General features: G+C 43.6%; 1 protein-coding gene across 2 annotated transcripts in view; it reads right to left on the bottom strand.

The window, feature by feature from the left end:
* Positions 1-863: 863 nt before the first annotated feature.
* The window catches only part of ZBTB37 (zinc finger and BTB domain containing 37), a 33,323-nt gene continuing 8,912 nt past the window's right edge, over positions 864-25,274 (bottom strand). The window contains exon 5 of one of the 2 annotated variants that reach the window (XM_090047817.1): positions 864-23,674. In XM_090047817.1, the coding sequence (XP_089903943.1) occupies positions 23,186-23,674 (489 nt within the window). In that variant the 3' untranslated portion in view covers positions 864-23,185. The remainder of the gene's footprint in view (positions 23,675-25,274) is intronic. The other variant, XM_090047818.1, reaches the window with a different exon arrangement.

Below are 25,274 nucleotides of genomic sequence, written 5' to 3'. Positions count from 1 at the left end.
GGCTGATAAAATGCCAGCTAGTGACCTGCCATACAGCAGATTTTCTGTCTTTTGCTGAACCATAGCAAATGGCTTCCTTCATTCAACTTTTACAACCACAAGCCTGTCAGTAGCTGTAAGGATTTAAATCAGATTTCCCTATTTCTGGAGTTGCTAACACAGAAAGGAGTGTTCTGTTACAGGTGAGATATCTCTGTGGTTCTGGGTGTAGAGTTAGTTGCAGCTGTGGCTTCAGTAGTCTGAGGTGGTGCTTATTAGGTGTGTGTGAAGCGGGCCTTATTCGATTCGGATTCGGCCCAAGTCAGGGACAGTGATTTTATTTGTTGATTCAGATCGCTGTCCCTGATTTGATTCAACCGAATCCAAATCTGAAGATTCAATGCTGATTCGGAGAATCAGTGATTCAGACATAGACACAGCTTGAAACGTTTTTTCTACATACCTTGAGGTACCAGGCATGGCTTATGAATGCTCCAATGCTGGAGCGCATGGAGTGTCCCACAGGAGCGCGCAGGGGCCCTCCACGTGTTCAGTGGTGAACCCAGAAGTGGACTGGAAGTACTTCCTGTCCATTTTTGGGGTCTGCTGGGGAGCCCAGTGGGGGGGTTCCCGCAGACCCAGGAGGCACCAGTCACTGAACCAGGGGGTGCTGGGGGGCCCCCGCATGCTCCCCGGCGGACCTGGAAGTGGACTGGAACTGCTTCTGGTCAACTTCCAAGTCTGCTGCCAAGCACATTAGGGAGCCCCTTGCACTCCTGTGGGACACGCTATGCGTCCCAGCATTGCAGCATTCATGAGCCCCTGCTACCTAGAGATATGTAGAAAAAACATTTAAAGCTGTCTCTATGTCCGAATCTTTCTGAATCTATTCAGGGGGTTCCAATCGATTCGAAGAGATTAAAGGGTCCTCTGATTCGATTCAGATTTGGAGATTCGGCCACTGAATCAGGCTGAATTTCCATTGAATCAGGGACTTTGCACAGCCCTAATGCTTATCCCTGTGCAGAGTCCAAGTTACAGTCCACAGTTTGATTTTTAGATTATAACCTGTTTGGAATTCCAAGTTCCTTCCACTTCAGACAGTTAAAATGGTGCATATCAAAACTCTGGGATTGACTGCTTTTATACTATGTCTATACCAGTAGGTAGGCTTTATGATCATCCTCTAGTCCATGTCTGCTGACTGATTACATTGTAAATCCCTCTGTGTGAACCCCAACAGTCATCCATCCTAATGTTGGAAGACTTGCTGAGGCAATGAGGGGTATGAGGTCACCCAGGTCTCTCTCATCTCCTTGCCGACTCTTCTCTGCAGTATGTTGAGAATTTACTTTGGCAATCAGACCTAAAAAAAAAAATAAAAGAGTCCACTAGTGGCAATCCCACTGTTCCCTCTTCCTTTCTCTATTTCCTTTCTCTACTGTCTGTTGGACTAGGCAAGCCTGGAAGGAAAGGGAGTCTACAGACTGATACCTTTACAAAGCCCTTCTAGGAAATCTGGGATACAACTATAGAAAGAAACAATATAAACAGCTATGGTGCCAGCTGAAAGGTATGATCTAGGTGGGAAAAGATGTCGGTGTCAATGTCTGGCCATGTCTTGACACTCATATGAATGCTTACATTCCCTTAAATTGCTAGGTTCTGCCTGTTTGAACCTAGCCTGAAATATAATCTGTTTATAGTTTAAGGGAGGAAAGGCTAGTGGAGAACTTTTTATGTCTTCTGCTGCTACTCCTCTGTGGGCCTGAGGGACCATCCCTAGGGAAGAAGAGGAATGGGCTTGTCTGGAGCTGTGTGGAGCTTGAAAAGATCCGGTCTCTGGTGTTTTCAGGGCAGACTCAATCAGTGGTCAATCCTTCACTTGCATCCATTGCTTTTCTTCAAGGCAGCATCTTCCCCATGTCCATTGTACTTCAGTTTGCATTTCCCAGGATGCATCTTTTTAGCAAAGCCAGAGGCTGCTGATCTCAGTCAGACCCTGGTGTGAGTGGGGGATGGCCCTTCTGTCCACTTCAATGAGAAATAAGTGGGGCAAGCAGGATCTTCCTTCTAATTCTGTTGCTTGCTCTGTGACCTCAGAGGCTAGGAAAGAGTCTGAGAGGAAAAAGTAGTATTTGCAAACAGTCCAGCAATCCGTAAAGGAATCTCAGTAGGTGCATACTGCACAAGTTAAAATAATTAAGTCTGCAACTGGCAGGTGGGAAAACCTGTTGCCCAGCAAGGCCCCTAGGACTTTTGCAGATGAGCTGAGAGTGTCTTGCCCCCAAGGACAAGCCTGGAGCTGCTACCTATTTGAGGGAAGGCAGCAAAGCACAAGGCATCTAAATGCGCTTGGTGGACACCCTTGCCCGATGCTCTAGCCAGAATGTGTTGTGTCCCTGGTCCGGTTAGCATTTCAATTTTTGCAAGAGGGTGTTGGGGGAAAGCGAGGGTCTTGTATGGGCTTGAGTGCTTTTTTGGGCAGAATAGGATTGTAAGTGACTGGAGAGAAGCCAGAAGGATAAAGTAAGTTGTGCTGGGGGATTTTGTTACTAACTGACTATAAATATTCCTAACTGGCATTTTCATGGCTGATGTTAGCTGCATAAGTACCACTTGCTTGTCTAAAGGGGTAGCTGGATTTGGTGGCTGAGAAGCAATTGTATCCCATTGGCAAGCCCTTGTTTCATTTGAATGAATGATCTTTTGCTTGGCCTATAGCCAGTTTGTCAGTGATTCACATTTGCACACTGGCTTGTAAGATAACTGCAATGGAAATGCACATCTTTGCCAGTCATGGATATGGGGTGAAGATGTAATAAGAACAAGGACTGGATTTTAGTAACTATTAATCTCCAAATAATCCTCCACCTTGTGTGCTCTTTGACTGTGGCAAACCCAAAGCTGGTTGCTAACTGCAGGTTGTGACAGGGGCTGTTTAGCAAATGCATCTCTTGTCAAAACAAGTAACAGCAGTCTCACTGGCAGTGCTCAGTGTCATCAAACTGCTGTCAAGCCTCAATCAAGGGCACTGATCTGAACTTGCCTTTGGCTGCAGTTACTGTCATATTAGCTCATCTGTGAAGAATTGTTAAGGTTGTGGCTGTTGACCAGGACTGGTGAATTTATTCTGCCTGTTGGCCCATCAGTTTTCCTAGTAGGTGCCCGGTACTAGGAAGGAGGATAGGGAACAGCACAAATGCTGACCTCTAACTCTCCCACTGAAGATGGTGAACTCCAGCAATTAAGAGCCTTATTACCTGTTACACTTATGACATGTTAACTGCACTTAAAATGTGAACCGTGACCTTGCATTCAAGCAGTAAAACATGCGCTGTGTGCAATAAGTTATTCGCTGTTAGGTTTTGTTCAGGGGGGAGCATCTCCACATCATATTAAGTAGTATGTGTTCAGTTACTGTTCAGCTGTTCCAGGGAGATGCTACCAGCATGGCATATTGGTCCCAGCCCAGGCACCACACCAGCCTTGAATGGGCTCTGGTGTGCGGCCACACCATACAGCATTTCACGCTAAGAGATTGTAGTAAGTGTGACTGTGCAAGTGCACAGAATGCATTCTGATTGCAGTAAGAATGACCACGCCGTTTTAAAATCTAAATAAGGTATGCAAAGTGTCCTGGGCAACAAGACCCTCGCTTTCACTGCTGTTATACTACCATGCCTCTGGGGTGCGGATCACAAAGTACTTTTATAAGCTGAGTGTCAAGGCTCTGTTGAGACAAACATATGTCTATTACAGTGTGGGTGACATTAAAGGTACAGTTGTCAACCCTTTCAGAATGGCCACTGATTTGGGGTGCCCAAAGGGAGTGAAGTGTACAGCCCTTCCGACCTGTCAAGTCAGGCATCCAACAAACTGGCCACTGCTAAAAGCCTCCAGCTATAAATTACCGGAGTCAGTGTCTGAGCAAGGGGACCCCAGCTTGCCTGAGTGCCATTCTGGGCCTTAGTCACAAGACTTACTTGACCTTTTCCTTCCATTTACTGGGTAAGGAGCATGAAAACCAGGCCCAACATGTACTTGTTCTCAGACTGTCATTTCCTTTCAGCACATGTACTTCTGGGTATTCAACAGGAAGAACAGATGGAGGCCCAGATTTGGGAGGGGGAAGCACCAGTCCCATTTGTTGGCAATAAAAAATTCTGTATCAACTTGCAAACAGACCTTGGCTGCTGCTCCCAGCAGTGGTCCAGTGACGGGGTAACTGAGCAAGAGCGCTGTGCTCGCTGCAGAAGCACAGAAAGGAATTTCAGTCTCTTGGCCATCCAAAAAAACCCAAGACTTCAGGAGAAAGATCAGAGCTCCAAAGAGCCAGAATCAAAGATGGGAAATAACCTCTTGCAGACTGAAAATGTTGCAGTTCAAGCTGGTCACTAAATGTTGCAGTTCGAGCAGGTTCCATACCCAAGGCAGCAGGAAAAACAAGGTGGGTTCCACCAAGCGCGATTATTTCCTTACCATGTGGCAGGTAACAATGAAATCCTAGGGAATGGGGAAAGTCAAAAGTGGAAGGCTGTGCCCAAGGTGGCTTTGCTTTGAGGACTTTTTGCTCAAATGGCCCAGATCAAACGTAACAGCATTAAACTGAACTAGTCACCTACAAGAGACAGACCAGACAGAACTTGAGTATTAAACCATTTAATTCTCAAACCACTCACATGCATAATGTTCTTTTACACAGTGTTAAAAGAAAGAAGAAAATGCAATTTTTAATACAAACAGAATTTCAAGTAATACATTTATAGAATTTTCAAAGATTCCTAACCAAGTTGCTAAGTTTTCATTCACATTGTTCTTAAAGCTGTTCAACGAGAGAGCTTTTTGCTAAACTGCTTTAAATGCATTTGTACACTTCTTTATCTTCATCCTCATGTTTTACTTCCCCCTGCCCCAAACTCCAGTCCTTCTGCCTCTCTTGTCCCATCTCCTCCAAACACGACCAAAAATTACTGTGGGCTACTTACCATCTTGGCAACAAGTAGCCCCCAGCAAGTGCTGGTGGGTGCCTGGGTCACTGGGAGAGGAAAAGGGAAGGAATGTTAGTGGACTGGCCTGGGATAAGCTTGTAAAATCATTTAAGAACAGTTCTGATATCCACGAGTTACACACAGCAGGGTTGCTTCAACCTGCTGCAAACTAAGTGTGAACACTGACTTCACAAAATCAGGACTGCAACAAACAACCAAAAAGGGGTGGGGGGAGAGGAGGGAGGGGAAGAAGAAAGAAAGAGAGAAGAAGAAATTAGTACAGCAGGAAACTTCAAACCTGTGAAAAATAAATCCCAAGTGTTAGGTCATGTGTTCTAAAAAAGGTTGATACGTTGGTGAGCATTTGAAGGTGACATCCCAATTCTATAATATATATATTTTTGGTTACTCTAAAAACCAAGCTGGAGTACAATCCGTATGGGAGAAAAAAAAATTGTATTCTTAAAAACCATAGAAGTGACAAGGGCCCCATGTACACTAGTGAAAAAAAGAAGAGTTGCAGCTCCATTGTGGCTCAGCTGTGTTATAACATAGCTCAGCCAGGCACCCACAGACAGTGCCATCTGCTGTGTTATAACTATGTGTATAACTCTGACCTATTATAAATGGATTTCAAATATGCTTTACAGGCAAGGGCACTTCAAACCAATTATAAAAGGGTTTGGACGGGTCAACACATGCCAGTCCAGATAGTGCTACACTACGACTGAGCTGCAACTGGGGTTTGCTTAGGTAGTTTGACTCCTGTTTTTAGTGTAGACGGGGCCTTGATCTCACAGTAGGAGGGTGTGCTGAGGTAGGAGGTAGAGCTGCATTTGCTTGCTATGCTGCAGGAGACAATGGCAGCAGCCGAAGGTCTAGCAACATCACTCCCTCCTCAATGCTCCTGCTAAACCAATCCATCTGCACATGCAGCTGGCTCCAGCGCAGCAGCTGTACACACCTTCCGCTTTAAAGTGCATTTCTTCAGTAATGGGGATTTTTTAAGCAACCGAGTTAAAGTGCTGTTCTAGTTTGAAAAGGGACGCTGGAAAAATGGCACCATCTAACCAAGCAGCTCTGCTGACTAGTGACTGAAAGAAAGGGTTTTATTGCTTTTCACTCCTGTCAGCTCTCCAGAACCAGCTGCACTTCATCAGGGGGCAACTGCTTCTACTCCTGCTCCTCCCTCTGGCAGGGCTCTCTGCTACACTGCAGCTGGAAGAAGCAAAGGCCTCCAAGCTGCAGGTCTCACCTGGGATTTATCCAGCAGAGCCTTCAGGATTAGACAGGTTGTACAAGCAGGAAGGAACCCAGCTTGTCTTTCAGAGCCCAAAGCAAGTTTGCAGGGCTGGATGTTAGAAACAGGCAGAGAGCTCTGATGAATGCAGAACCCCAGGGAAAGGGGGGAGGAGGCACCATTTTCACAATGTCGCTTTACAGAGCAGACTTGCATTTTTAAAATGCAGGGGAGGGGAGAGGGAGTAAAAGGGTGTTTTACATGAAAGCTTTGACAAGAGCAAAGTGTATAGCATGACAACCTCAGCACTCAGAGAGGGAGGTAGTTACCGGTCTGTGAATCTTCAGCTGCTTGATGCAACTCAGCTATGGAGTGATTGCTCCCAGGAAGAAAACAATTCCTATGGGTTTTTTTTTTTTCTTAAGCGGGGTGAATGCCTGGCTCCGGCTGCTGGATGCAGGTTCACTCCGCCCCTTTGAGGGGCTTTCACTGTTAGAAATTGATTGTCAGTTTAGTTTTCTTCTTACTCAGATCGATTAGCAAATTGCAATACAAAGCCACTTAACAAGTTACCCTTTGTTACAATGCTACTGTCTGCAAGTTCCTCATGTGAAAGCGCCCATTCAGCACTGTCCACATTTGTTGGTTATAGTCTTCACCTGAACTGTTTCCTCAGTCACAGCAATTCTTTTACAGTGCTTCCATCTGACTGCGTTTAACAGCATCTTATGCTACAGGCAGCTTTAGTGGATGCACTGTAAAGAGCCATTGGCCTTGTAGCCAGAGGTTAAAAGTCACATTCACAGCTTCACACAGAAAGGTTGGGGTTGAGGTTAGGAAGTAGGGGCTTCTTTGAAATGAGGTGAGGGCACCTTCAAAAGCCAATGTGGACCCTGACTGGGGACAGAGGCAGAGAAGTACCAAAGAGATGGGAGAAAACTAGGTGCACGCACATTCACACACCTGTGCGCACCCCGCTCTCTCCCCACCCCCAAATAGCCCAAGACCTCTGCTACTTTGTCTCCTCTTGCTCCTTATCCACCTTCTATTGAAAACCAAGCACAAGGGAAAGAATACAGCACATGAATATTTGGTGGCAGAGTCAGCTTACCATGCTCTTTCCATCTCACATTAAAAAGAGCCTGTGTCACTTGGAGACTTCCCTGGTTCAGGTGCCCTGCTGACAATGGGGTTGTAGAATCCTTTCCAAGTCAATGGTTGCCAAGGGAGGAGTCTCAAAGCTAAACCAAGTTCCTAGGGACTAGGAAGAGCATGACAGGTGTCATGTGGGCAGGTACCTTGCCCTGGGACAGTCCCCTGTTGAAGTCAAGAGTGTATGTGGCAAGTCTGAGCTTCAGATTTTGCCCTAAGCCTGCGTTCTGACAAGGTGTTACCAGCCTGCAAGCTCTACTAACCGAACACAACTGATGTTTAACAAAGTAAAGCTGCCATGCAAATCACTGTAAAGTGAGGTCAAATTATGATGCTGCAGCAGGCGTGAAAGATTTACTGTGGGAGCAAGATGGGAAGGTGGGGGGAACAAGTAGCAGAGTGCATTCATCTGCAGAAACAGATCAGAACAGAGTATAAGCCTATGACAACATGAGGAGCTGTCATTTAAAGGAAGACTTCTCTGTTTTGGTAGTGTGAAGCTCCTAGAGTTTCCAACTTCCAACATAAAAATGAAACCTCCTTTTTCCCAGTACTCCCAGACTCACTTGATATCTTCACATCGCAGTAAATAAAAGCTTTACAGTTATTTCTAGAGCTCCCTTATGCGTGAAAGCCATACAGGGTGTAGTGTCACCAGAGGCACAAAACTGCCATTGCTGCCAAGTGTCCTCAACATCTGGATAAAAATGTACCAGCAGCCCTTTTCTAAATCTGTGAACCTCAAAATGTAACCTTTCACCAAGGAGGGCACATGAGCAACCACTAAATTCACCGTAACAGATTAAAAATTACTATAAAAGGATTTGTCTATTTTCAACATTATTTTCCAGATTTAACGCTTTCAGATTTTGCTTCTCTCCATTTATGCCATTACTTCTACGATCACCAGTGAAACTAGACTGGTCAGTTTTACTTTCCATTTCCAGTACATTTCACAGTTTCTTGTGCTCTTGCCAATGGTCTGGGGTCTGAATTTCAAATACAAGAGGGGAAGGTTTAAATAAATATTTGTACTGCAATATAAAAATAATTAAAATACTAATGAATAAAGTTTCTGGGCCTTTAAAGTGGATCTTCAAGAATTAAACTAAATTCTAGGATTTAATACATTTGATAATGCCTGGGGAAAAACAATGCAGTGATTTTTAGTAGTGCCTTAGAAAACTTGGAAAAAATGTTACTTAATCATAGTATGTAAAAGTTTAAACAAGCAAGTTACACAGCAGTATTTCAAGATGTCTGAATGTGTTTCAAAAGGTTCACCAATACATACTGGACAACCCTCCTAGAAGCTATCATTTTAAGTGACAATGTTAACAGCAAATACAGCCTGATTTACTTTTAATCAAAATGGGAAGATCAGAGCCATGACCAGAAACTGGAAACAGCAGATTTCTACAGCATCTTTTAAGCAAGATGACCTTAGAATCACTGATTCATCCAAAAAAAAAAAAAAAAAAAGTTTAAATCTGAAGACACTAAAACGAGATTAGATTTTTCACGCTCAGTCCCTTGTTCCACTAAATTACTCCCATTGTACAATGGAACATATGATTAGAAGCTATTTCATTTGCAAAGGTCTGAAGCAAAGGCAAACTCAAGCTATCAGTTACTTGGAAATCCCTATGACAGTGATTCTCAAGCAGGGCGCTACACAATATTAACACTATTAGGTGTGCAAACATCTGCACATGATTCACAAGACAAACCCAGGGATTTCAAATAGTGTCATAAACATTCAGACTTGCTGGGGTCTTTCTGAGTTCAACAGAAGAATTGTTCAATTTCTCCATAGTTAAGAAATGAGTGAAAACTAAGCTGGCACTTTCTGAAGGGTGCCTTGAGTGTAATAAAGTTGCGAATCACTGCCCCATGACTTTCTAAATTTCACAAGTGCCATTTTTAAAGCCAGTTGGGGGATCTGGGTGATTGATTCCCATCAATTCTAATACATTAGCTTAAGAAAATCTCAGCCAGTGACAAACTCCTGAACCAGCCACATAGCCACCACTTGCCACCTAAAAAATTCTGAATGGAGGTCTGGAATCGTGTCTGGGTATTCACATAAGTTTGATTGATCAGTGTCATCTTTTGCAGACCCCTCAGATATAGTCTGTGGACCCCTAGGGGCCAACAGACCACAGGTTGAAAACCACTGTCCTAGCCAGACAAGGTTCTTTCCAGTCAAGCTTTTCTGGTTTACTTCATTCCTCCTCTGTCCAACCCCTCTTGCCAGCGACCAGTTAAATCAGTCAAAATAGCAAAGGATGGCCTGAAACAGAACTATGGCACTGAAGGGGTGAACTCCTTATGTGGACACAAAGACGTACAAAAAACTAGAACTCTTGGTTCCAAAATGATACCTTTTATTAGACCAACTGGAAAATGGTAAGAAAACTCTCCTTTTCTGCAAGCTTTCGGGATCAAAGTCCCTTTGTCAGGCTCTGGGAAAATGTCTTTGTTTGTCTTTGTATGTCTTTTTGTCTCAGACCAACACGGCTACCAAATACAACACTCTTATCTGGACACACACATCTATTCTTCTTGCTCTTTGTCACTAGCCTTCTTCTTTTTTTTTTTTTTTTTACCAAACAAACCAGCCTACTTGCTTCCAGCTGTGTTTCCAGACACCCTCCAATGTCCTAACACACAACTCAGGAAATATGGACTGGGACCAGGTCCAGAATGAAAGGTATTTCAGCTAGCAGAAAGGCATTCCCTTTAACGCCGGGTGCTAGCATCTGCATTCTGCCTGCACAAATGCTACAGTTGTGCGTGCTGCACTATGCTGGCTTCCAGAAGTGCTTTTCCCCCTGCCTCTGGAAAGTCACTGGCTTCAGGAGAAGCAGAAGCAGGCTCTGGTAAGCTGAGCCACAAGGGCAGTGATGATACAGCTCCTGACAATTCTCTTGTCCTCCTTGGGAGTCTATGGCAGAGCACAGGGAATTAAATGTACCTCTTAGACTGAAAGGGGGCCAGTATGTGGAAGAGTCTGTATTAAGGGATTTGATCCCTCCCTGTGTTGGTCACCAGGATCAGAGGGGCAAGGGGTGATTTTCTGTCTGCAGGAGGCAATATTTTCTTGCCCACTGGGAGCCTGTGGCTGCGTACATGGGATGCCAAAGCTTATGTAAGAGCTCTAACAGAAGTGGGGGCGGGGGGGGAGAGGCTTGTACGCAGCAGTGGCAAACTGAATCACATGCTTTACACTGTCAATGTGCTGGTAGGCCATCACACTGGAGCACTGTAGTTTTCACTGACATCTAGAAACAACTATCCTATTGCTTTTGTCAAGCAGTAAGACCTGCCACCTCCCTGTGCCCCAATCTCACAGCCCCTGGACTCTAGGAAGCTGTGGCCTGCAGTGAAGTTGAGCTGTTTCTACCATATTTATCTGATTTGTACCAGCAGGTCTAGGTGCTCTAACTCAGTCTCATTTCACAAGGAAAGTGCAAATACTTGAGCTCCTCTTCCCAGATGGGAATAAGCACCTAAAAAGCACAGCAAATAAGCTCTCATCGCTCCAACCTGAACTAGCATCTGCACTACCTGATAAGAGACACATCTTGTACTCTGGCCTCTGGCATGGGAACAGAAGTGAATCCCAAAGCCTACCAAATCCCAACCAAATAACTGGAGCTCCAGCACCTCCACTGAGCCCTCCTCTTGCCATGCTGCCACAGCAGAGAAGCAGTTTTGCATGGAGGACTTACTGTATGTTGCTACAAAGCTCCACAGTTTAGACTATTTGCCTCACAGAACTGATGGACAGTTGTTCCCTCTCCTCTTATAAGGAGGGTCCACCAATCTCAACAGCTGTGTTAATGACTTTGCTCTTGGTATCCCTACACAGGTGAGCTGAACACCTCTGACTTCAGCTGTCTTCAGAGCGGATGTGCCAGTGCTGTGAAGTATGAGCTTAAGGACAGTTCCTGGATTTCCAGTGGCTGTTGCTGCTCTAATGTGAACACTCCTGTACAGTCCCCTGAAATGCAATGGTGTCGTTTCTTATTGATGTGACCCTCTGTAGGTTCCACCACCAATATCCCTATACATCTCATGGCAAGAGGGCCAGAGAGAAATTACACTTCCTCTCTCCTTTGTGGCACAAATGTACAAATTGCTGCACAACCTCAGCCCCTGCTATAGAGACCAATATCTACTACCCTGAATGCGTACATAGAGGGTTTGCATTTTCACAGATGAAAAGCCCCCATGTTAGACCAACAGATGCATGTGGATATGCAGACAGGCAAAGACTCAGGCAAACACACAGGGGCACATTAAATGGGTAACTACAGAAGCCTGTTTGAACAAACACGTATTTACTTGTACAGCTTAAGGGCCTTTAAACTGGCTTAGATTCTCTAACTGGCAGCCCCAGCCCCCAGCCAGAGGGCTAATAAAGATTGTCAAACTTCAGCTATACCCCTATCCAACTGCCTTGTGAGACTTCTAAAATAGCAGTGGGTCAGTTACCTATGTATAAAATAGAAACTGAAACATTGGAAAAAAAAACACCTACAGAACACAAGCTGGTATTTCTGGATCTATCCTGAATGATCGCTGACTTGCCAGAAATGGATTTTGCTCCTCATTTGCAACAAACACAACAAAAGAACTGAAATGTCTTTTTTTCTTTTAGGTTGCAGATGTGAACTAGGGACCTGGGGTGGTGGTGGGGGAGTAGGGAATGACTAGGGCACCAGCCCTGGGTGCCAACTTGGGGAGGGGAGTGTGCAAAAATAGCAGCCGTTGTGCTTCCAGTCTGGCCTGGCTATTGCCCCATGTGCAGCCACTGCCCAGTTTACAGAACTGCACTGGTGTGCCTCTGTTGCGCTGGCCCTTCTAGGTCCCTTATCAAAGCCTTAGTGTTCCCTGCTACAAGGCACCTGCCACCCAGCTCAGTTGTAGTTCTAAGACAGCTGGAACCATTAACCCACTTGACCACTCTGGCAACAGTGGACACACTTGCAAAGCACATACCAAATGGGGATAAAAGAAGGATTTAGTTTCTTCCTGGGGAAAAAAGTGCGTCTGTTTTCCAAAGCTTTCAAATAGCAGGGGGAGGAACTGTTTCAGGACTCCATCCAACCCATGGGAATGGCCTGACAATTCATCCATATACTTGGCTGCAGAAGCAACCAAACACATGCTTGCTCCTGAATTCACACTAGCAAAATCTGTAGACAGCCATCAATATTGCACATCAGCAAAAGCGCTTTCTTAACAGGGGACTGCTTAATGTGAGAGGACAATCTTATGATTATCATTAAAGCATTACGCCAAAGCCAGCAAGTTGCAGAACTAAGGGATGCCACCCCCCTGCATCCACTTCAGTTACATGCTGGCCCATGCTGCTGCAATCCCTTAAACTCCTTCCTCCATTTCACATGCCTCTGACTGTGACCCTGAAGTCCCTCCGCGCTAAAGAACTACCTAACGGAGAGAGCAGACGCTAGACAACAGGAGCTAAAGGTAAGTGCAAAAAATACTGCATCAAGAATAAAGAAGTCTAAGATTATTCTTCAGCCACAATTTCCACATTGAGTCTTAATGTTTTAAAATAATGTGGAGCATTGACGTTAATGCCTCTGTGTCATCAAGTCACAGCGAACAAGGAAATCTGGCTATAAACATGCATTTACAAAAATAAACCACCCACCCACAACCATTTACTTTAAAAAGTATTACAAATGACAGCTATGGGAGATGGGTGGCTATAGCTAATTGAGATAGTGTCATTTAAAGTCAATTTTGCCCATTTTCAAGGAAAAGGAGCTGCTCTTTGCTAACTTACATAGTTTAAAGTTACCGTAGCAAAAATATAGAATACCCCATACTCCCCAAACATGCGAGTCCCCATCTGACCCATTGGTCAGTAGCGGATGTTTGCTCTGAAGCGAATATCCCTCTGCACCTCTGTTCTCTAACTGACTTATTACAGCAACTCCTGCTGGAGACAGCAAAAGCTCAGAAGCCACTAATATTTCTATTATGGCCTCGGAGAGGGAGTTTCTAAACTGCCTTCAACTACTTCCCTCTATGTTTGTACAGTGCCCAGCACAATAGACTCCAGTCTTTATGAGGCAGAGCCAAGACACCACAATTAGAAACAGGCTGACCTAAATCCCTTTTTGTATTTACAAAAAATAAGCTGGAGAGCCTTCATCTGCTCTTTACTCCATAGGGATCAGTAGATTAAAATTGGACTGTATGTAGCTCATAGGGTTTGTCTGAAACACCTCGCCCCACCAAGAGGCACCGACTCTAGATGAATGTTAGGTGAGTTCTGACTCACAGAGGTAAGTGGATCATTAATCCCACTAGAGAAAGGGGAAATGGGAGAGGATCTAGAGTGTGGGCTGAGCAATGCAGCGAGAGGATCCTCAAGAGAAGCGAAGTTAAGCCTGCGGAGAAGGTTTGAACAGAGCTCTGTCATGTTTTTAGTTTCTAGGGCGATAAAGAAACTCTGAATTGGGTCATTTTGGACTCTTGGACTTGTGTCTACAAGCTGTTTGTGAAAATCACCTTGTGACACAGACTGAGCACTATTCATTCCACAGTGAAGTGGTACAGGACCATTCCATCATTCCTGTGAACTGGTTGGTACAGGACAAGATAAATGGGATGTTAAGGCCCTCCCTCCAGTCTGAGCATCTAAATAACTATCTTCTGTGAGCCAGAATCTCCAGCCTAAATCACAAGGGATGCACAGGCTGTTATTCCAAAAGGAAAGCACAGTGTTCAGAATACACTGCTGGTTATCTGTATGCAACAAAACCTTGGTGCTAACACAAAGCAAATGGAACTGGCGTGGCCTCTACTAGGGGAGAAGACTAACAACAATTAACTCTGTACAGGTAGACTTCTGTACAAATGAGGCACTTTCAGTACCTTCCTTAGGACCCAATTACACTACAGACAGTCACTATAGACAACACAGCTCCAAACTACAGGGCAAGCAGTACTGTTCCAGAACCAGGCTGCAACCCTGACTCAGATGTACTGTTGAGGTAGATGGTCAATTCAGGAGTGCTGCAGGCTCAGAATATATACTATGGTCATCCTGTATTTAAGGTAGGTTAATAACCGGTTGCCCACTACCATACCTAATCACTTCATTAATGACTAGTCTTAGTGGCTAATAACTGATGATGTGCTAAGCCACAAGAAAGCCAAAACATCTCTAGCTTTCTTCACCAGTGTCATCTCTCACTTTTTCATAGTGCCAGAAGGATCTGTCAATAGCCAGTGGATCTCAAGAGGCCAGATGTCAGGTGCAAAAGAAAAGCAACTTATTCTAATTCACAAAAAGAAACAGCAAAGAACTTAAGTCATGATATTAAAGCCAATATACCAGACACCAACCCTTCCTAATCTCATCTTCTGAGCACATTTCCTCTTTTCAATCAGGCCAGTAAGCTGTGTGAATGCAAAGCCATCTTTCAAGGTTGGTACATGTATGTTCTAGAGAGGCCATCTGTTCCAGCTAGCTAGACAGCAGCAGCAGAACCAGGACAAATCATCCTCTACCATTTCTTGTTGGCAGAAGGTAGGGTAGGGTGGCACCAAGATTTGTTGGCTCTTTCACTTTGGTTCTCTCATGTGCCATTCATTACAGAATTGTTTTAAGGTGGGTAAAAAATGCAGCCTACATGCCTTGACTTTGACAGCTTCACTGTCATACTTCTAAGCAAAGATGACCGGGGGATTTAAAAACCTGGAGAAAACACCTTGTAGTCATTCAGGGATTGCTCTACTCATTGCAGCAGGTAAAGTTAGCCGCATCCTTTTGTCCAAGCCCACTGGTTCCCTACTGAAGTTGCAGTTTTACTCTGCTAGACATACTGCTCAGACCCAAAGACTCAAATGAACACTTCCACTGCACAGCACAGCCAGTGATGCAGCAACAGTGTAAGGATGGTTTCTGCAGACTAAACTCAAAACTCAGACAATCCTTCCCACCTTCTCAAAAGGAAGGTGTGTCAATGCCTCTTAACCTTGCATTCCCAAGAAGTTGCTCAGATAAGGAGCACTACTGTGACCTGGCCAGATTATTTTAGTTTAGTGCTCCAGAGAAAGGCATTCCTGCTTCATTTTCCCCTTGTAAGGGGTTCCCCCAAAGTCATTTTGGTGAATATAGCCTTTATTACATCCAAGGTCCTCAGATTGAAGAGGTAAGTATCACCAAGAAGCCAGGAATCAGTTGCCTGAAGTATTAGCTGGCCCTTCATAGTCAGACTGCACAGAATCTGGAATAAGTCCTTGGTAAAGGTAAGCTGCTCAAATCTGTAAGAAATGATGCTTGGAAGCACTGGTCTAGGCTACTGATCCCAGGAGTTATATTTAGATCCCATACAATCATCTACATGCCTGTGGAACCTCACTCAAAGCCACTGACAGCAAAGTTCATACAGCTGAGCTATACTATATGCCTCTATGGCACTGTGCAAAAGAAATCCCAAATGTGTTACTTGTTGAAACAGGAACTAACAGTGCTATCCTGAGATCACAGCTGATGCACCTCACTGCTAGTTCCAAGCATTTCAATCTACACCAGTACTGAGCTGCTCATGTTTTAGGCAGTGTCCCCCAAACTATCAGTTGTGACACTTAACCAGTGGGACTGGAAGCCCTATGGAAATTCAGCTATAGCTCTCAGGGTAGGACTTCGAACACTAGCTCCCCAGCCTGCTAAATCACCCATTTCTGTGGACTCGAGATTGACGTTACCTCCTCAAACACTAGTTGCTTTCAGGAGCACTTGTAAACACAAGGGGCTCTGGCATTTCCCTTTGTATTCTTAGCAAACTGCACAGCTTGTGAGTGGCACTAAGAAATATTCTGAGTGCATGTGGAATGCTGCTCAGGCGTGGGCAGCTTTCATTGCCTATAGTAAGCAAGTGTATCATCATCTTGATTAATTCAGGTATATGGCGGGCTGGTGGCTGAAGAAACCAGGAAATGATTCAAAAGAGGAAAACCTGTTTCTCCAAAAATATAAATAGTTGACTATTCTGGAGGAGAAAAACAAAGTGTAACAAAATGCTAATCGATAAAGCATTCTCATCCTTACCCACAGTCTCAAAAGGTTTCCGAGTGACAAGTGCTAAGAGGTTCATTAACAATGATTCTCAAGCCAGAAATATGGATGTAAGTAAAATGTTGAAGACCTCTTATATTCCTCCCTTTGTCACGCAGGAAGCTGTAATACTTTGGTGCATAACTAGATTACAATTAATAATAAAATTAAATAATAATGCTAAATGGATTAATATTGAAAGTGTTTGTATATAGTTAAAGACAGCTGGAATAAGCAAAATTCTGCTACTTTCTTTGAAAGCTTCTATTCTCCCCACCCCAGCATAAAAAACATTTTTATTCATTGCAACCATTCCCTGTGCATAAAAGCTACCCAAGCACTGGAAAGTGGCATTGGACAACACCTCTGAAGCAGACAGAGCCACTTTAGGAATAGACAAAATAAATTAAGGGAAACAGTAGTAACTTGTTCACAGTTGGGACCTGGTTACCATCATTGGAAACCTGACACTTCAGAATCCCCAGGAGTGGGAACTAAAACAGGATAATGAAGGTTACAGGTAGGGATAATTTGAATGTACATGGAAAATTAAGACAGGATTTGCACCTCAGAACTCACACATGACACAAAGAAATTATACAAGCCAAACTGTTTGCTTTCAATGTGCTAAATTCTGGCCCCCCAGAAGTCAGTGGTCAGATTCACAGTGATTTCAGTGTGACCAGATTCAGCCCAGTGGACAGTGGATGCTAACATCCCAGCTCCCAGATGTCTCCATAAAAACCTACTCAAGCCTAGGACCAAAAGATGCATTAAAACTCTTGCACAGATACGGAAAATTTCACTGATTGTTTCTCTATATCTTCTGTCCCCTTCCACCAAGAATCCCAAATACTTTCAATCCTCTCCAAGTACCAGGCTCTATTACTGCCACCGAGCTTTTTCCAAGAGAGCATTTTGGCAATAATGGCCAAGATGGCTGGAAATATTTTGAAGATGGGAAGACTTTTTTGGCAGAGTTTTAAAATCCATCTAATATTGGCAGATTCTAGGTTGAATGATTTGACATCTCAGTTCTGCTAGCTGCAACAAAATGAAAGCTCTGGGTGGCTGAGTTTTCTATCCCAAAACAGTTCTAAAAGGTCCAATAAAAATGCCTTTTGAACAAAAACCTGTAGTGTTTCATAACGTTAGCTTCTACCTGGATAAAGATACATTTTTTAATGTTAAAATACCCCTTGAATGAGAGTATCTTAAATAAAAATTATTTGTTCATCTCTAGAACTTCCCATTAAAGATCTTAAAGCATTTTGCAAACATAACCAAATTACATCTCACAATAAGCACTCACCCCTGTGAGTATTGTTACTATTTTACAAGTACAGAGAGGTGGTAAAAGCACTAGCCACTGAAGTCACCTTGACATAACTGATGGAAATCTCTCTCTCTCTATTACGGAAGTTACGTGAAACCTGGAATTTAAAATTAGAGACTTCAAGAAGTAACACCTCACTGGCCTCTCCCCATACCAAAATATTTATTCAGGAGCAAGAACAGTGTTTTGTGTCACTGGAAATGGGAACAATTTGCAAGCTCAAATTGCACATCAAAATTACCAGGCATCCTCATGTGCAAAACAGCAGACTTTTATAAAGTTTAATTAATAGGTGCTAGTTTTGCTGCTCATTAAGATGTGTGATCCACAGCCTCCCTCCTGCAGGAGAATTTGCGCAAAACAAACAATCTTTCCAATGGTTTTTCACTCATGCAACAGTTTTGGTTGGTAAAACAAGGTCAGGAGTAGAACAAAGCTAAAGCCCCAGTCTTACAAATGGATCTGCTCAGATGGCTCTCCAAAGAAGCTGCAGGGATTCTAGCTTGCCTGAAATCATTTACAGGATTGGGGGCCAAACTCTTAGGTGACTGTTACTGAAGAGAGGTGTGAGATTGGTCCTCACAGAAGTGGTGCAGCACAGACATCGGAAGCAAGACCTGCCTATCAATTTGTTTCAATCCCAATCTGGAAGGACCATACAGAAAGGTGCGGGAAATCCTGGGTTCATGCCCATCTCACCTTCTGTCTCTTTGCTCAGATGTTCAGCAAGCCTGCCAAGTAGCGGCAAATGGAATTCCAACACTGAACATGTTGGTAACACATGCTGGTCACTACCAACCCCAACTGGATTTAAGCCACTGATCTAGAGATTAAACACTTTGTATACCATTACTAGCTTTCCACAACTCCTCAAACAAAATTCAATAGCACCATGGCTTAAAAAGTTTACCCAAGTCCAAAGTAGAGACAGGACTAAACCCATTGCTGGAGGCTGATATGAAAGGCAAGCAGGGAACGCCCACCAGGAAACTCCATGGGCCCATAAAATGATGAGGAGCCAGAGCCTGATACAAAGATGTGTTGGGGCTGCCTGGAGACTTCAGTTTCTTGTATTTGTACCAGGCTGCTATCCCTGGAGCCTGCCAACATGGGGATCTCTTCCATATCAGCCTCTGGTCATGGATACAGATAAATTCTGTAGACTCCCCCACTACCTTCTCTCCAAATGCTGAAATGTTTTTCCCTTCCTGCAATCCTGCATTCATTTACTGCAAGATTGCTGGCAAGGGTCTCTACTTTTCCCCTTCCCCAACCTTATTTTCCCTCAAGAAGCTTTAGTTTTCCCAAAAAGCAGAAGCACAGCATTGACGTGATTCTTGTTATTTTCACAGCTATTTAAAGGGATGCTAAAAGCAATAGGGAAAGTGTCCCTAGTGGCATTAATTTCACTCTGCTGCTACTTGCCACTGGGACTTTCTACAGATATAGGTAGACAAAACGCACCAGCTCACATTTGAAAGGTTGTGTTTTTTTTTCCTACAGTTAAAGGCTAGAAACTTCCCTCCACCAAAAGGAAACATACACTGCAGAAACTGATATACGCTTCCTATCCTGCCAAGGCAAGCTTTGTAAGCCCCAGCCCTGAAGCTCAAAGAAATATTAAATTCAGAGGTATTAAAACAGGATAGAGTTCTCTTCACATCCCCCCTTAGTCACAGTTGAAATCACAGTTCGGCAAAGGTGAAAAGTTCCAATTCCATACTAAAATGCAAAGACAAGTCCATAGCCTATCCAGGAGGTGCCAATACCAGAAAAAAATCATATCTACTTTTCAACAACACTGGTGTGGCTGCACCAGTGTAAACAGTGTGAAGGAATTTAATATCCCATCATGAAAAGCTGCTCAAAGCACATGCCTCACAGCTGAAAAATGAGCATTGATTCTTGGATAATAGGCAAAGTCCAAGCCATTTCTGTTTTCCCATATTGGCCTCATCTTCACTAAAAAGTTGAGCACTGGCAATGGCGGTTCCAGAAACAGTTCCCCCTGAACTGGTTTTTAAGTTTGTAATGTAGACAGAATTAGGCTGGTTTTAGCACTGTTGCTGAAAGCACTACACACCATGATTCGCACACGCATACGCTCAGTAAATGTACACAGAATATTAATGATCCCCACTCCTGTTCCTTATACTGGACTCTAGCTACACATTATAATATTCACCTCTTTGAGGCCTGGGCAAGAATATTGGCTCTTTTGCATGCAATCAGACATGATCATGTATACAGCTGCAACCTCTGCATCAAAAGGGAAAAAAAATTTTCACAAGCTTTTTAAAATTTTTTTAGACTCGCCTAAGCTAGTATTAAAGAACGATTTCATGGCTTTCACCCAGCCAATTAAAAGGAGTGAATCAGCAGCAAGGATGTGCTGATGTGATCCTGGATTATTAGGATGCTCCTCCATTCACAGTATCGACAACAGTCAAAACAAAACAAACCAAAACAAAAAACAAACAAACAAACAAAAAACCTGTTTGAAAAACTCACAGCCATGCCATACGAATGAGGCGTTTGCCATTTTATCTCAACCCTTCATTGCTTAGCCTCAATGGATTTGTGGCCATCTGCTTCAGAGAAATTTTGCTTGTATAGCAGTTACTGCACCTTCACCCTCCTCTTCACAGCAAGCTCAGCAGGGAAACTTTCCCACTATCTTTATATATAATATATGCATATAAATAATTTTATGCTTTATAGTTTGGTAGTATTTTAAAAAGTTCTATTTTTTAAATGCTTAAAATCTTTTAAGTAACTAAATGTATTTTTGATGCTCTCTAGTGTGAACAGGATAGTTTGTCTTTTTGGTAAGTGCGAAAGCTAGAACTAAAGCAGCATCTTCTGCACATCTCCATTTCCCCTCCTGCCTTGATTACAGAGAAACCCACATTATCAACCACCTCACGTCATCTTCTGTGCCCACTTTCAAGTATCCTTAATGTTTCCAGTACGCTTTTGTTCAACCTTTGCCAGGTGCCAGAGTTTTGCTGGTCCTTAGAGTGACTGCTTAGAATAGCATTCACTGTATTATGCTGCAGCCTGACAAATGTCGGTATATTGGAAATAATCAGCTGAATTCTTGTAAGGCAGGCTATTGGCCAAGCACATCTTCAAAGCTTCCCCTTTTGGAGAACATCCTCACTACATTCTGTCATGGCAATTCACATGCCAATTCCTTTCTCTTGCATGAACACACAGAGAAATGCATCCACTAGTTGGGAGAGGTGCAGGGAACAGTGAAACCCACATAATGTACATGGATAATAACACTTTACCCTTCTACTGATACTTCCAAACAAAGGTTATAGAAAAGTATTATTATTCCCATTCGAGGTGGAGAGGTTAGTCTTGCCCAAGGTACACAAATAAGACACAAGAAAGCCAGGAACTGGATTCCAATCTCCTATCAGGCAGTCCTGCATTCTAATCCCAAGACTATCCACCCCCTCCTGCAAAAGCAAAATGAAATTGTAAATTGCTTTTAACCGCTTCCTTGTTCCTCCTGTTAACTTCATGTTTGGAGTTTCATCCTTCCCTATCACACTATACACCCTCTAGAGCGGTGATTCTGAACCAGGGAACCATGGCACCATGGGGTGTTGTGAGTTCGTTTTAAGGATGATGCATTATATTAGCACCGTTAGGTGTACAGACACCTACATGATTCATAAGATAAACCCAGAGATTTCAAATAAGAGTCCACAGTGTTAAAAACATTCTGTTGTGGTCTTTCTGAGTTCTTTGCAATAGATGAATTGCTCTATTTTCTTCCTGTAGTCAAAAAACAAGTAAGAGCTAAGAGCTAGCATTTTCCCAGAGGTGCCTTGAGTCTGTAAAGGCTGAGAACCACTGTACTAGAGAGAGAATTCCTTCAAACACACATCTTCTCCCAATCCCACTCTGCCAACATCAGCATGACCAGCATTTCATTTCTTTTTGCACTTACATATGCAGCACCAGAGCCAAAGAAAAAACATAAACTATTGCATATTTTAAAAAACTTCTAAAAAGGGTGTCAAGATAGTTGCTCATTTGTATTTGCACTTATGTACCTGTACTTTGTACTTTTGTTTATAAACACACTCCTGTGCAAACATACATGAACCATGATGTAGTCATGTCTCTCTGGGGATGGGTAAATTCACTCTTACCCTCTGCGCTACTTGAAATATAAAATACTGTGCCTGCGCAAGGGGACTGACTTATGATCACTTTGAGGACCGTAACTTTGAATTTCCTGAACCATCATGAGGAATTAATGTAGTTTTTTTTTGTTTTTTTTCCCCCATTTCATTATATAAACTTATCAAACGAGTACACAGAGACGTATTTAAAAACAACCACCCATGATCACTTCACTGGGGTTTGACTGCTTCAGTATACAATATTGCTGTTATGTAAGATCAAGTGCAGGGGAGACCAAAGATGACTTTGGTAGCCAGCCTCTAACTTCTCATTTTCTCCAGACCGGAAGCCTCTTTCTAACTCTTGGCAACATTCAAAGCATTGCAGTGTGTAGAAACTGGTCAGGAAGTTGGTGTGCTCTGTGCTACGCAAATTAGCAACAATAAAGCACACCCTCCTCCTATATCCCCACCCCTAAGAACATCGTAGAGTCTAATGCAAACCTCACAGCTGCTAATTTCACTTTCAGTAGCTTAAGCGCTTCAGATTTTGCTGACCTCTACAATACTGCTTAATGGCTGCTGCCCACATTCAGCAAGTGGGCGCAATGCCATGTGCCTGGAAAGGGCAAGCAGAAAGCCCTAAAATAACGGTTCAATTAAAAATGTAAAAAGAGACACACCAAAATAAGATGGGATAAATACACTCTGGCAGGGCAGGCTCCACCAGGACGGTCATTTCTCTTTAACATGATGACTACCTGGGAACAGGGGAGGGGCGACTGATCCTTGGCCCCTGCTAACTCCTTAGGATGGACCAGCAGCTCTGGCGAAGACAGACACCTGTGCACTGCATTCACTGGGTTGGAGCCATTGCAGTCAACACTGCCACAAGGACTGAGGTGCTGAGCCAAAACGCCGTCAAGAAATGAAGTGACTGCTGTCCTGGACTGCTACTGAAGATTAAAAAAATTCGTAAAAAATCCTGTCGATCCCTGAATCAGAAGCTGATTGACTTAAGTTTGGTTTATGTTTTGTTTTCCCAAGGAGATGAGGAAAAGGGGAAAAGCTTTTAGCACTTATTTTTGTTACTCTTCTATTTTGGCAACATATTGACAGCTGCTTCCTGTCCAGTGGTGGCATTGCACTAATTACAGTACCAGCCCGCTGTATGGTGCTGACTGGTTGCAGCTGAATGGGAGGGAAGAGGGCTCTCTCCCTCACGTGCGCCCCGTTTCAATCTGGCCCGGTGGTGGATACGGATCCCTGTGCTGTCTCCCCCACAGCAACAGCTTCCTCCTGCGGGGGAGACTCTTCCTCAGCCTGCCCCCGTGATGTGACAGTGGTCTCAGGGGAGATGCTGTGTGGCCCCTCCAAGGGCACACAGCCAGGGTGGTTCTTGCGAAAGTGCTGGTTGAGGATGGCCTGGAAGGGGAAGCTCTTGCCACAGACATGGCAGTGGAAGGGCTTGTTGCCTGTGTGCTTGCGGATGTGGTACTCCAGCTGATCCTTGCGGGTGTACTTTTTACCACACATGCGGCAAACAAAAGGTGTGATGCCCATATGGAGGCGCATGTGCCGGTCCAGGCTGCCTTTCTGGTTGAAGGATTTAGCACAGTAGATGCAGGTCAGCCGTGGGTTGTAACGGAACCACCGCTCAGATACTTCCTGTTCACGGAGATATTCGACATAACCGCTCACTCCAATCATGGCTGACTCCTCGACCTAGGCCAGAAACAATGGAGACATAAAAAGGAAGACACTTTATTCCTCCTTGAGGTTCTGATTCAGTCAAGCCCTTAAGCACAAGCCAAGCCTTGATATCAGTAGGTCTACCTGTTAGCTCAACCTTCAGCATGTGTTTGAAATGCTTTGCTTGACTAGGGCTTTAGGGCTAAACACAAGCAACTGATCCATTAGAAGGCACTGCTATAGGTCCCTTTTATGCCATTTTATTCATTTTGATCTGGGAAGGTAAACACAGCTATTATCAATAGAATACCTAGCCATCTATTGAGTTTTGAATGAAATATATTATGTTTTGTTACTCATCTCAGACCCTGGACCAGTTTTAATTTAATAAAACTGTATTCTTTTTTCTGTGCTTGTTTTGGGGAAGGAGGAAGAGAAAACAGACAGACATTTAGTAAAACAAAGGCAAAAATAAGCACGTGCAAATGACGTTGGAATCTCAAGGTACTTCATAATGTATTGGGTCTCAAAGGCTAGTGAAATCAGTACCAATCCCATCTTGATGGAAGCTTAAGAAACAAACGAGCAAAAAACATGGCTCTTTAGCCACAAGCTTGGAAGTTAGGACAGCCATTCACGTTGCTATTCCTGGCCAGCTACCACATTCAGACTCAACTGATGCAAATACATGGTCTCCTGGAGGCCTTCATACATGCTTGTGTGTTTGGAGAATACAGTACTTGCATTCAAAGTGTTATGCCAGAGTTAGAAGGGGCCAAACACAGACAGGCAGCCAGTGTAATCCCATAAGGACCACTGCTTCTGCAGAAGTATGCGTCAGCAATAATGTATTTGTGCCAGGCACCTTAGCATTTGTACAAACCTGAAATGAAAGGCTTCTTGAGACTAAATGAGATGAACAAAGCCACAGTATTTCACATCACAGTGCTGTCAATAGGTATTCTATTTGCTTCGGAGCTCCATTTATAGCATACACTGTAACAAGCCCAGAACGGCAGCAATACGCAGCACGTCCCTATGCAGTAAGAGATGTGGAATACCAGCCAGTCTCTTGCAGTTTGAGGCTACCTCACTGGGGAAAATTTTTTTAGCCCTTTCCACAGTTAAAATTGTAACTGCATCTGCTTTCCCTGCTTTCCTCTCCCTGTCAGTTCAGTACAACCCAAACATTTCTGGATTTACTCTGAAAAAACACTCCTTTGTGCCTTCAAAACAAGAAGAAAATTTGAAGCTTGACTTATGACACAATGCAAAGTTACTGGGTGGAAATTCTGACTTTTGTCTAATGTCTCTACGTCCTCTTTCAAATTCCAAAATGGCCTGTCATTACCCTTCCAACTTCCCATAGAATCTAGTCTCCTTGAAAAACTCAAATGCTAGCTCTATGAAGATAAAAAATTGTGACAAAACTATTAATAAACTGTATGGACCCAAGTCCTGCTCCCTACTGGGTTCAATAGGAGTTACAAGTCCACTCCACCACATTTAATGTCAGTGAGTTTCTGTCAATTATTTATTTCAGTGAGATGAGGAGCAACTCCCTTTGTCACTTGTTTCAGAAATGCTGGGCACTCACAGCTCCCATTGACTTCATCTAGAATTTTGAGATCTC

The sequence above is a fragment of the Crocodylus siamensis genome, chromosome 5 (assembly GCF_052110815.1).
Source record: "Crocodylus siamensis isolate JL-2025a chromosome 5, ASM5211081v1, whole genome shotgun sequence".
Taxonomy (NCBI): domain Eukaryota; kingdom Metazoa; phylum Chordata; order Crocodylia; family Crocodylidae; genus Crocodylus; species Crocodylus siamensis.
Note: the sequence above shows the minus strand (reverse complement) of the source record. Positions and strands in the feature narration are given on the sequence as shown.